The 13,004-nt window shown below is 41.3% G+C and overlaps 3 protein-coding genes across 4 annotated transcripts in view; 2 read left to right on the plus strand and 1 right to left on the minus strand.

The window, feature by feature from the left end:
• The window catches only part of skap1 (src kinase associated phosphoprotein 1), a 40,656-nt gene extending 38,609 nt beyond the window's left edge, over window positions 1-2,047 (plus strand). For both annotated transcript variants that reach the window (XM_087784119.1, XM_087784120.1), the window contains one exon: window positions 1,562-2,047. In XM_087784119.1, the coding sequence (XP_087640245.1) occupies window positions 1,562-1,654 (93 nt within the window). In that variant the 3' untranslated portion in view covers window positions 1,655-2,047. The remainder of the gene's footprint in view (window positions 1-1,561) is intronic.
• A 663-nt stretch (window positions 2,048-2,710) lies between these two features.
• Window positions 2,711-9,022, minus strand: snx11 (sorting nexin 11). Its single transcript, XM_087784117.1, has 7 exons — window positions 8,835-9,022; window positions 8,075-8,114; window positions 7,686-7,772; window positions 5,063-5,163; window positions 4,638-4,733; window positions 4,336-4,566; window positions 2,711-4,262 (listed from the first exon to the last, which is right to left on the minus strand). Exons 2-7 carry the CDS (start codon window positions 8,096-8,098, stop codon window positions 3,491-3,493), a joined length of 1,311 nt encoding a protein of 436 aa, XP_087640243.1. The 5' UTR covers window positions 8,099-8,114; window positions 8,835-9,022; the 3' UTR covers window positions 2,711-3,490.
• A 944-nt stretch (window positions 9,023-9,966) lies between these two features.
• cbx1b (chromobox homolog 1b (HP1 beta homolog Drosophila)) lies at window positions 9,967-12,864 on the plus strand. The gene is made up of 6 exons (XM_087784101.1): window positions 9,967-10,206; window positions 11,197-11,278; window positions 11,373-11,574; window positions 11,641-11,791; window positions 12,197-12,291; window positions 12,362-12,864. The coding sequence occupies exons 2-6, from the start codon at window positions 11,224-11,226 to the stop codon at window positions 12,501-12,503; spliced, it is 645 nt and encodes a 214-aa protein (XP_087640227.1). The 5' UTR covers window positions 9,967-10,206; window positions 11,197-11,223; the 3' UTR covers window positions 12,504-12,864.
• The last annotated feature ends 140 nt before the right edge of the window (window positions 12,865-13,004 follow it).

A 13,004-nucleotide genomic window follows, 5' to 3' on the forward strand; every position in this document is an offset into this window, starting at 1 on the left:
ATAAATCCAGTTGTTGACATTTATTAGTAACAACCATTGAAAGTCTAAAAATAAATCCATGATGAGTTCAAGCATTAAACATGTCTCTCATCTGTGATGTGTTGCAGCCTCAGATGTGAAGGACGAACAGCGAGCAGGTGTCACCCCCAGAGGTGACCTGAGGGGGGGGGGGGGTGAGTGAGGGGTGAGTGAGGGGTGCTAACTTGATTGCAGGTAACAGATCAGGCTGGAGGTCTTCATGTTTCTTTGTTAGCCCAGCGGTGATGGAGAGCCTGCAGAGGAGCTGATGAGTATGTAGAGGAGGAGGAGGAAAACAAGAGGATGCAAGTGGAATGGAGGGATGGGGGGGAGGCAATGGAGGGGATGGAGGGGTTGGAGGGGGGGATTGTAACACCCAGGCGGCGGGTTCAGCAGCAGGGCAATGAGAGACTTCCTGTGCTTCATCACGCTCAAGGCCCGGCCCAGTCAGCTGGTGGCCGAGCACAGATTCCTCATGTGTCGGGCTTATTAGCGGGTCGGGGAACGAGAAGCGCCGCCGCGAACGAGGACGGGGAGGAGATCCACAACGGACCACTCCGTCTGCTCCCGATGAGAACCGGGGCTCCGGCTCGGGGTCCGGCCTCCTCGTCCTCGCTCCAGGCTTCGCCTGTCAGTCTGTGCCCGTGGCCGGCGGCGTGAGCGATGGGGCCCATCAGAGCGCCGCCATTAGCTAGCCCCCTGAGTGGTAAATAAACGATTGCGCCCGGTACACTGCAGGTGTTGTCATGGTAACCCCCCCTCTGAGTGGCCGGCCCCGCCCCTCCACTCATTCCCCCACTCTCTCTCACAGCCGGGGAGTCACCGGGAGGTCAAAGAGTCGCTGCGACCGGGCGCCACGGCACGGCGCTGTTTCCGCTGAAACATGCTAGCTCCCTGATGGTACCTTTGATAGTGATGTTCAGGCGGACAAACATGTTTATGCAGCAGGTGTCGTGTCGACCGTCTCATAGATTTAGGACCAGGGTTAGTTTGTCGGTGACCCCGGCCGTCTCTCGCCAGTTTTGACCTCTTCCACCTTCACTCTTCTGCAGTGACATCACCACCAGCTCTCTTCTTGTCATCGTTCATCGACTCGTCAGCGTCGTAATCGCGCTGAAACAGTGGAACGTGTGCGGAGCAGACGGAGGGGAAAATGGAGAGAGGCAGTTTCTGTCATTTGGGTAATTTAGCCGCGTCTCCCTGAGTGTCCCGCCACAGCAGGTGGACTCTGGATGAACCCGGGCGGGCAGAGATGGACTCTACACGCCTGACAGACTCGGCGCCGTCGGCGAGCGTCGTATCAGAGCACGTCGTCCAAAAGACTTTTTTTTTTTTGCGAGGATTCGGAGTCACAGATGGAGGCGGCACATAAATAAACGTGTGGAACCACGGCGCCCCCCAGGGACCAGAAACAGTCCTGCTGCCCCCCCCCCTAACCTCCGTCTGTCTCCTTCTGCATGTGTGATAGAGAAATCATCCACCTTTCCATTCATCCTCTTTTGTTCTTCTCCTCATCTTGACCTGCTGCTTGTTTTCTTCCCAGGAGTACAACTTCCACGGCTGGTGGGTCGGAGAGATCCATGGCAACGTGGGAATCGTCCCCAAAGATTTCCTGCAGCCGGCCTACATCCTGTGACATCACCGACTCCTGCTCTTCTGGCTCAGCCACAGTATCATTTCAAAACATATATGTACATGATACCTTAGAACATGAAGGATTACTTTCTACTTCTTAATGAAATCAACCTTAAAGAAGATGTTGGCAACATTGTTTCTGGCTCCCCCCAGCGACACAACAGTGTATCTGCAATACATTTACCGTTGTTAGGAGACACAGAATGTGTTGTTTAAGTAACACATCGTGGGTCAAAACTGTTCAAAGTTAAACCAGTATTACAGGAAGTATTAATTAAATCTAAATAGTACGGTACTGCTGCTTTACAGCCTGGTGGTCATTTTTTTTACAAGTGCAGTTCTTTGAGAGATCTGACAAATATTCTCAGTAAAAAAGGTTAAATTCTGAAACATTTTCAAAGTGTGTTTGTGTATTTGATCCAAACTCAATCACCTTGCATTCGAAAGAACACGTTCACTTGTCTACTTTTGTTTTATAAAAATAAACCAGGAGTTGTTTATTTTGTTTAACCTGCTTTAAAAAATGTGTGTGTTACGAAAGCTTATTCTCGCCAGGAAAAAGAACAAACATGCTTTTTTTAAGTTGGAAAAACAAAACGTTTGTGTGCGTTTTATTCAAAAATATTTGTGCAAACAACACCAGAATTCGGCGAAAAAACACAAAAGAGCTCGTGAGGTGTGACGCCTTCACGCAACTGCGTTATTTTCCCACTTGTTAGTTTTCTTAAAACACACACTTTTAACACATTTTAAATACTATTCAATCATGAGAACGTAAGTGTTGAACGTTATACGCAAACAACAATCTCGACACACTTTTTTTTCCCTCACCTGTCGGGAGTGAACTTCCATTTCCAGATCCTGAAGCAGTTCCCCTTTTTAACCACAAGAGCGCAGCATCGGACCAATAAGTTCCCTTTGGCTCCTTGAGCCGATCTTAGCGGAACCAGACACAACATTAAATGTTTTGAAAATAAATTCAGTTGGAAATAAAGCTACAGCCAGTTTTCTCAGGGGAGTGTATTTGTGACATTTAAAAAAGACACGTGACATGTTTCAGCGCATATTTAATGTTCCTCCACAAACTGATGAAGTTAAGAATCTCTCAGTAAAAATAAAACACTTTCTAGAGAGTCGTTACTAAACAAGTGTGTAACAGAAGTCATGGAAATACTTGTTACTAACAGTCTGTTTAGCTTTTCTTTCCATCCTTGAATCATTATTTTGATCAATAAATTCTCAACAAATTGTTCATCTAACACAAAAAGAATATAATATTATGGGGTATTGGAGTCAGATTTCTGGATGAAAAATTAAGCAGCTTATATATTAAAATTGTGATCAAAGCAACAGAAATGTATCAAAATAAAAAAATTCTATTGCACTATAAGTTAAAAATCTTAAAATTAAAAATCTTAAAATTAAAACCTAAATGTTCCACTAACCCCTCAAATGATCATGTTTCCCGAAACCACCTGAAATCTATGACTGTATCCACTTTATTTCAGTTTTGACTTCTAGTCTGTCCTTAGATGGAGTTTCCTGCCTTAGAAGAGCGAGTTAAGATTTTAAAATGTCAGTTTTATTTAACAAAAAACACTTCTTAAAAGAAGCAGGTTCAGTGCTCAGCCACAAGATGGCAGCACTGTACCATTAGTTTCAAAATCCTCTCTGAAGGTCACCTAACGGTATATTTATGTTCAGATCTAAAACTCAACAGTCGCTTTAGTCTCATTTAAAATGACTCAAAGCCGGACATAAACAGACGAGAAGTCAAAACTGAACCACCGTGGAAAGTCCACTTCACTAACATCCATCATCAAGGTGGACGTCTGGGCTATGATGTCACTTCCACTTCCTGTACCTCCTCCCCACAGTTCAGTTCTGCCGACTCCGGCGCCGAGCTGCTCCCCAAAACTCTAAAATCACAGTTTTCTTCAGCAAAAGTCAAATCCAGGGAGTTGCTCAAGTCCTTGGTGTCGTGATCAGCTGGTCCCCCGTTGATCTGGAGCTTGAGGATCCTGCTGCTGTCCACCTCGGGCCAGTCCTCGTGAGAAGATCTCCGCGAGCAGCGTCCTGACTGGTCGTGCAGACTCTCGTCCTCGCTGACCTTCACGATGCTGTCGTTGGAGGAGCTCAGAGAATGGCAGCTCACCTCCGGATGGTCCGCTTCGTCCGTCGTCTGCTGCTGCTGCTGGTCCGGATGGTTCAACTCAACCTCCGGGACCAGGACCTGGACAGAGTCTTCCACTTGAACTTCAGTAAAGACCTCAGAACCCTCTGGATGGACTTGTTTCATCGGGTCCAGGTCTTCCTCGGCTGCAGCAGGCGAGTGTACCTCCACTGGAGTCTGGATCTGCAGGCCACTTGGAGTCTCCCTGGACAAGTCCTGGTCACCCAGGAAAAACTCCACTGGTCTGCAGTTCTCCACCACAGCCTGCAGGTGGCTGCTGGTCTGCAGGACCTGTACTTGTGAGGTCTTCATGCGCTGCAGCTCCGTCGTGTCTTTGTCGGCGCTGCTCAGTACACCTGCTAGAGGGTCCGAGTCTCCGCAGGCCAACAGGTCCGGATTGAAAGTGGACGTGCAGAACTGCTGGTGGGGTAGAGGGCTGTGGGACGCACCAGAGTTCTCAGAGACGACACTCGGATCTGAACCACGAGGAAGAACCGACGACCTCGTACCTGTCCGTGGACTCGTAGGACACGGTCAGGCTCTTCTCCGCCTCCTTGGCGTGGTCCTCCTCCTGGGCCTGAGCGTAGCCGCGGTTGGACGAGGCGTAGGTGAGGATGGCGTCCGTCACCGTGAAGGGGGTGTGACCCTGAACGCAGTCCTGGATGTGACCCACGGGCAGCTGGGTCTGCAGGAAGAGGTGGAGCTGGCTGTCGGACAGACACACCGTCATGTTCACCACCCTGAAACACACACACACACCCTGCTCAGTCGCCATGGTTACGGTAACACGAGCCGTCACGTGTGGACTCACTTGTCCAAGAAGACCTGGAGACCCTGTCGTCTCTTCTCCAGGAAGTCCTCATTGCTGAACGAGAAGAAGGACTTGCCGGGCAGGTCTGGAACCGGCCTGTGAAGAACAAAACTCTTTTTATAATGAAACAACAATTCTTCACTGTAGGAGAAGAAAATCCATTTTAAAAAGAGACAAAAAAATCGAGTTATTTATATTTAAAGATAAAGATTTTAGACGAGACATCATTAGAACTTAAATTGTTCCCATAAACTAACATATATACAGTGTAACATGGTAGTACTTTTTATTCTCTTTTTTCAATTATTCAGGGTTTTATTTAAACAGAACCATAGTTTTGGACGATAAAAGATAATTTAAATATTTATCAGATCTGGAAATGTGTATAAAAAAAGTCAACGTCAGTATTTGGACTCTCCACTCACACTAGACCCGTGTTCTTCTGCAGCTTCCTCTTCAGCCACACGAACTCGCTGTAGCGTCGACGCACACACGACGTCTTGGCAGTGAAGGCTTTACTGTTGGTCTGAACATATCATATGGATTTTAAAAGACAAGAACCATCAGGGTGAGTTTTTGAAGACGTTTTCAGTGGAACCATGGACTCGTCTACACAAAGATTCGACCACAGCACGACAACTATTGTGTCTTGCTCACTGGTCTGTGGCAGCACAACGCACACTACGGTCATCAAGATACACAAATATACTCAAATACCAGCATCATGAAGCGAACAACGGAAGCTCAGTGAGTCGATCGTTCTTATAAAACATCTGCGAGACGAATCTTCGCTCATTAAGTGGAAAGTCATTTCAGGATGAAATCATGATTTCGTTCGACTGGACCACCAGTGGAGTCGACCATCATCACATGATGGGCTTTTGTGTGACGAGCTTCTGCATCTTCTGACAGGATCTACAGTCCAGCAATGACACGCTCAACTCGTTCTTCACGTCACATTCAAATAAAAACAACGTGGAATTCACTGACAAACATCAGTTCAAGTCTCTTCAGAACAGATTTAACAGACTCGAGTTGCTTTTCTCAGCAGCTTTAAAAAAGTGATCAGTTATTTATCGATCAAATTTATTTTATCTCTTTTTTCAAATCTTGATATCACTAATAATTATGGCAGCTCTGTAAGTAAGAAAGAGTAAGAAATGAACCACACACATAATAATTAATTATTATTATAAAGATTAATAATTAATATAAAGAGATAAGATAACATTAACAAAGTACACTAATAAAACTACACATTTAAATTGTTTTTAAATAATAAAAGTGTATTCAAATAAAATAAGGCATTTAATGAAGTGTGTTTTATTATTAATGATAATAATAAATCACAGAGGAAGATTTTTAATCATTAAATGAATAGTATTGAGAGGATTATAAAAAAAGAGGAACATATTCCACACAAAAAATTGGTTCAATGCTTATAAAGTGGTATAATATATATATTTATATATTAATGGGCATCATTATTAAGTGGTATAATAATGTAAATATAAATATACATATAAAGAGAGAGAAATTTTAGCGGGCATCATTATTAAGTGGTATAATAATGTAAATATAAATATATATAGAGAGAGAGAGAATTTTTAACGGGCATCATTATTAAGTGGTATAATAATGTCAATATATATAGAGAGATATTTCAACGGTCATCATTATTAAGTGGTATAATAATGTCAATATATATAGAGAGATATTTCAACGGTCATCATTATTAAGTGGTATAATAATGTCAATATATATAAAGAGGTATTTTAACGGGCATCACTATTAAGTGGTATAATAATGTCAATATATATAGAGAGATATTTCAACGGTCATCATTATTAAGTGGTATAATAATGTCAATATATATATACAGAGATATTTTAACCGGCATCATTATTAAGTGGTATAATAATGTAAATATAAATATATATATAGAGAGAGAGAAATTTTAAAGGGCATCATTATTAAGTGGTATAATAATGTAAATATATATAGAGAGATATTTTAACGGGAATCACTATTAAGTGGTATAATAATGTCAATATATATATACAGAGATATTTTAACCGGCATCATTATTAAGTGGTATAATAATGTAAATATATATTGAGAGATATTTTAACAGCCATCATTATTAAGTGGTATAATAATGTCAATATATATATATACACAGAGATATTTTAACCGGCATCATTGTTAAGTGGTATAACAATTTAAATATATATTGAGAGATATTTTAACGGGCATCATTATTAAGTGGTATAATAATGTCAATATATATATATTGAGATATTTTAACCGGCATCATTATTAAGTGGTATAATAATGTAAATATGTATTGAGAGATATTTTAACGGGCATCATTATTAGGTGGTATAATAATGTCAATAAATATAGAGAGAGATTTTAATGGGCATCATTATTAGGTGGTATAATAATGTCAATATATAGAGAGATATATTTTAACAGGCATCATAATCAAGTGGTATAATAATGTAAAGTATATACAGCAGCTATGCAGTAAGACTATTTAATCACTGAAGAAAAATTAATCAAACAAACGACAACAAAAAAAGGAAAACATGCACTTAAAAGTGGCACCTTTAAGACACGGCTATAAACCGGGCAAACACAAAAAAATGCAATATCATTTTTTTCCTATAGAATGACATTCAAACTGGTGAGAGCCTCACATGCTTGCACTGATAAGAGCTCAGGAGAATCAAATATTTCCCAACATGGTTTGATAAACGTGGGTCGGTGAGGACAGATTCATACGGTGTCACACATGTGGAGACGACGCCCACCAGACGTCTGTTGACGTAACATCATGTGTACTCACAAGACCCTGCGTCAATTTCATGAGTCAACACACAACCGAGGGCGTGAAAACAAGCCGACTCAGCATTCTGGTACAAAAAAAATGGCCGACTAGACAGCGAGTCTGGCACGAGCACTAGTTATTGACACATCCTTGCTCCTCAAACACAGGGATTTAAACCCACAACAGTGACTCGGATTAAAACGATAGATGCTCACGTGCAGGAAGATTTTGTAATCCACAAATGAGTTCCAGGAGCCTTCGTTCTGGATGCGAGGGTCCTGGACTCGCACCGCCACGAACACCTGAAGGAACAAATACGTTTAAGTTTTGAATGACGACCCTGTCTAGCAAAGATCAAGATAACAGCATCGTCATAGCAACAATCTTCGGCTACACAATAAGTTCCTTATTTGCTTTTTAAGAGAAACGATTGTGACCTTTATTTAAACTCACACATGAGAATATATATTTTATATTTCAGATACATAATGTTACAGGAGCAGAGCACAAGTACATCTTAGCATATTTTAATACTACTTTCTTGTAGAAATAATTGGAAAACGTGCCACCAATTCATTAGAAAGTCTGATAAGTGATGACTTACATCGTCTTGGTCGTTCTGGATCATTCTCCCGAGAACTGCACTGTAGAGAGAGCGAAGGTAAAGACAGAAGATGAAGAAAAGTAAATATTCAAGAAAGACTGCGGTGACAGAGAAACTGATGACTCATCCTTCAAGAAGCAGAGGATCACTTGTGAACACACTTCTAGTAACATGTTTAATCCTTCTACTCGATCGTCTCTTTATATCATTAGACAAATTAAACAAACTCATACTTATTTATTTCTAAATATTGTACTTATATCATCCATAATGTCCTCAAGAAAATGTAACAAAACAACGAGTGAAATATTATTGAATAGTTTAACGATGGATGAGAGGCTAAAAAAATAGTTTATAATAAAAAAAAAAAACCTCATTAAAAACAGGATGAATTTAAAGAAACATGGGTCGTGCTCATAAACAAACTCAGATACTTAATAAAGTATTTATTTGAAAATTATTGTGTAATTGATCAACATTGTTGTCATTCCTGGCACAGATAAACTGACTGATTCTTATTTCTTCAACACATGTTTCAATTTAACTTTAAATGTCTTACGAATCAGGACCAAAACACAGACTATTGCTCTAGAGCGACAAGTCCGCATTAAAGCTAAACTAAATGTATATAATTTAATATAAATATAATGTCTAGAGCAGGAGGTTTGGACAGAAACAAGAAAACATCCAGAGCTAAAGCTCCACCCAACGCAGACTACATTAGCAACATGCTAACTAGTGCCCGGAGTTATCGACTCACTTTCACGCCTTTCCCCGGCGGCTCGACTCTCCTCCTTCAGCCGGTCGTACAGGAGGCTCGGCGGCTGGAGTGTGTTGAGTTCTGTGGAAAGACCTTCGCTCTTCAGTCCTGCTCGCCGCGACTTCTGTCTCCATTTCACAAGTCGAAGGCGGAGCTGTTGAGAGCCAGCCGGCCGCGTCACGCCATTGCGTCACGTTAATCTGACACGGCGCATGCGCGTAACTACCAAAACACAACAAAAGATGATACATGAGTGAAGGTGCGTGTATTAGTTCTGATAACGTTTACATTAATGACTTTCAATGGTCATGTGAGCCACTATTGATACACCAAAATATATCAATATTTTCCCACAATAATGTTTCAATATACTGTATCGTATACATATATATTTTTTTTCAAAAAGGTTCCTTTCCATCATTTGTATCATAGTTATTGTTATTTAGTTTTTAAATTTAAATAAAGCGTGTGTAAAATAAAGTAATTCGATTAACAAATACATGCACATATATTACAGCTGTTTTTCCCTTTTTGTGTTGCAATTAAACTTCCAGCAGCTAGAAGGCGGCAGACATTAGATTCTCCGCAGCTAAAGTAACGATGCTATTTCTCAAGATGACTGAGGACGAGGGGATACAGTTGACTCCATCACCCTTTAAAGGTAATGTTCAAATTAAATGAAAGTAGTTCCGACTTTGTCAGGAATAATGCTGTCTGTGAATTCTGCACTGCTAGAGTCAAGTCGTCGACAATATTACAAATAAATCTTTGTTCCTACAGTTTGCAGTTTATCATATTGTTAACCCTGTATTGTAATACCTATTGTGTTGCAATATTCTTGCCAATACACACCCCTTGTGTTCATGCCGCCCAGCGAGGAATAGTGGCAGACAATTAATTAAACATATTTTCACTTTAATTGAAAAATGATTATAATTATAGAAATCATTAAGAATGCATGTTTAAGTCTGCACATGATAACTGAACACACACTATACCCAAGTTTCTATCGCATTCCTATTTTATTTTCTTATCTTAATCGATGATTATTGTCTTTTTTTTCCATCTCGAGGGTTTGAAATTATCCAGTGGTTTGTGTTTGATAAGGCTCTCAAAATGCAGATCTACAAGTCATACAACCAAGCATCGACCCGTGAAAGACACGACGCCGTACCCATCCACATGCTGCTTACATCTGTGTAGCGGTCCCTGAACGCATCACATTCCTCTTTTCTTCTCGCAATCATTCGAAGGGACGGAAACGTAACAAGGACCCAGAATAAAGCCCACAAAGGAACGTGAATGAGAATAGTTTTACACGGCGTTGACACATTCTTACCGCACCTGAATATCTGAAAACATCAATTCAGTGGTGAGTTTCTTTTCTGACTTCCCTCCTCCATTCAATCGTATTGTGATGTTAGCTAGCCGCTAGCGCAGGTAACCGAGCATTATCGAGCCAATCGTCACAAAATGAACATCTTAATGTTGCATGTGCAAAAAAAAACAACTAAATCTAAAAAGAAACAAATGGTCGATTTGAATAATCGGTCAATATTTAGTGCAACCTGAATACATATGGAGAAGGTAGCAGTTAGCCGTTAGCTTCAGGTTGTTTTTCTCTCGGCTATTGTCGTGTTTCACTTCCTGTTTAATGATGACATTTGGTGTTTATTAAAGTGTTGCTAACACACGGTCAACATCTCATGCTCGCTGCTCACCTCGTTGCTTTGTACGGCTTGTGTGAATATGTGAAGTGCATGTATTCATGATAATAAAAACGCCCCCATGTGTGTTTATGCATGATGCAGACGACATGTGCGATTATCTTCCATCATTTCATTATAATATTCAAACGTATATATATATTCTTAGATTAAAAAAACATATTTTTAAATAAAGACATATTTTAATTGTATCTTTCAAAAAGTAAAACTGTTATACATTTTAATTAATGTAAACAAAATGACATTTTAAAGTAACTTTTTTTTTTTTAAAACCGTATTTTAGTCATATTTTTCAATCAATAACATGTTGATCGACATGCGTGGATGATGTAAACAATACAAATATTTGGTATGAAACAAATTAATAATATTGATGCAAAATTCACCTAAAACTTAACCTTTTCATCCCACACAATGTCTATGTAGACCTTCTGGTCCGAGTGTTCGATATCACAGCTGACAATGGGTAACTTTGGGTGTTGGTGATTTAAAAGTCTGTGTCTGGATTATTAATTGAAGCACATTCATACTGTAAACAAAGTCAGGTGGCTTTCAATGTTACCCATGTGCAAGAAATAACAAATGTTACCCACATTCTTTTCTCCTTCTCATAACTGCCCCACGCTACGGCCCAGAGAAGCGCTGGTCCCCAGGTCCACCTGATGAGCATGAGCCTGACTACTGAGCCCCCTAACGATGCTGCCCCCGTCACCGAAGGTTTTAAACGTCATTACCTTTGAGTGTCTTCCAGTGTAAAGAGCAGAACACTTTGATGAGTTGTTGCTGACCCTGTGTCCGTCTGGCCTCTCAGAGATCAAAATGGCAGCCGTCGAGAAGGACAAGAAGCCGGACGAGGTGGTGGTAGCACCGGCGGCAGCTGCGGCAGCACCGGCGGCAGTCGCGGCAGTAGCTGAGGAGGAAGAGGAGGAGGAATATGTGGTGGAAAAGGTCTTAAATCGGCGGGTGGTGAAAGGCAGAGTGGAATACCTGCTCAAGTGGAAAGGATTCTCTAAGTAAGTTCTTGAAGATGATCTTCGACAGGAGTGTCAGTCAATCATTACAAACGTCTTGGGTTGTAGTGAAGACAACACGTGGGAACCCGAGGACAACCTGGACTGTCCGGATCTGATCGCAGAGTTCCTCCAGTCGCAGAAGACGGCACACGACAAGAAAAGAACGGCGGGCGAAGCAGACGGAGAGGAAAGCAAAGCCAAGCGGAAAAAAGACGACGTGAGTCATGCTTTTATTGTGAAAGTGCAACACGAGAGGCTCTAGTCACTCGCAGTCTTGATTGAACAAATCACAAGTATTATAAGTTCTAGTGTTTCCAACTGGAAAATAAGGAACTAGAAATTTGTGTTGGTGGTTGTGTTGTACTTAAAGTAAGAACCACTAGAGGGCACCAAACATGTATTCTGACATCTCAGGCCAGGTTGAGTCAGAGGTTGGCGAAGTCATGTGACACTCAAACACCTGTTCACGATTTAAAACTTTGATCGCCTGGCTTTTGAGTCCACTGTGGACAAACCCGTGCGGAGTTGACATGCAAACAGCACGTACGAGCAGACGGGTCCGACTCCAGAACCTCAAAAGTTATAAATGACAAATCCATTAATTGGCTTCTTTGCTCATCAGACTGAGAAGTTACGAGGCTTCGCGAGGGGTCTGGATCCAGAACGAATAATCGGAGCTACAGATTCCACGGGGGAGCTCATGTTCCTCATGAAATGGTTGGTACACGTCCGTGGAAGTGAAGCGTTCTGAACAAAGGGACAAATGTTGGTGTTTTTTATCCTGCAGGAAAAACTCAGACGAGGCAGATCTGGTACCAGCAAAGGAAGCGAACGTCAAGTGTCCACAGGTGGTCATTTCATTCTACGAGGAGCGGCTTACCTGGCACTCGTACCCCACTGAAGAAGAGAAGAAGGATGACAAGAACTAGCACAGGGTTGGGGGGGTAAAAAAAAAAAAGCTGACATTTTAGATTTTGGTGTACTTTTTCACATGTTGATAGCAGGTGGGAGCAAGCAAGACGCTTTTGGGCTTTTGGTTAAGCATCATGAGGACATGTCTCAATAAACTGATTCCATTTTTTGTAAAGCCAGAGGAAAAAAAAAGTGAAGACAGTCCATTATGACTTTGAGTTTTCTTTGAATGTGCCATATTTTGTTACTTCGTGCCTTTTCAGGGCAGTTTATCATCACTATACTTGTCGTGCCGTTTCAAACCTCAGTGATTATTTGTGGACGTTGTGCGTTTCCTGTCTTGCTCGTCTGTTTTGCAGAATAAAACTTTTTAGTTAATCGGTCTCTTTATTTTTTTAACCTATTCTACATCTTAAGACGAGATACTCCGTCTTTAACCAACTTCACCAAGGATGGCTATTGTGCAAGTTTTATCAACAAAAAAACCCACAGTACTTTTGGAATAGTAATAGACTAGA

Source organism: Callionymus lyra, chromosome 2 (genome assembly GCF_982586985.1).
Source record: "Callionymus lyra chromosome 2, fCalLyr1.hap1.1, whole genome shotgun sequence".
Classification (NCBI taxonomy): Eukaryota; Metazoa; Chordata; class Actinopteri; order Syngnathiformes; family Callionymidae; genus Callionymus; species Callionymus lyra.

Bases quoted from the DNA above. Each gene is read 5' to 3' on its own strand.
- cbx1b (XM_087784101.1), top strand. From the start codon at position 11,224: ATGAGCATGAGCCTGACTACTGAGCCCCCTAACGATGCTGCCCCCGTC. The intron at 11,279-11,372 runs GTTTTAAACGTC...CTGGCCTCTCAG, and splicing joins TGCTGCCCCCGTCACCGAAG to AGATCAAAATGGCAGCCGTC. The intron at 11,575-11,640 runs GTAAGTTCTTGA...CTTGGGTTGTAG, and splicing joins AAGTGGAAAGGATTCTCTAA to TGAAGACAACACGTGGGAAC.
- snx11 (XM_087784117.1), bottom strand. From the start codon at position 8,098: ATGATCCAGAACGACCAAGACGAT. The intron at 5,164-7,685 runs GTGAGCATCTAT...TGATATGTTCAG, and splicing joins ATTACAAAATCTTCCTGCAC to ACCAACAGTAAAGCCTTCAC. The intron at 4,567-4,637 runs GTGAGTCCACAC...TGTGTGTTTCAG, and splicing joins CTCCAGGTCTTCTTGGACAA to GGTGGTGAACATGACGGTGT.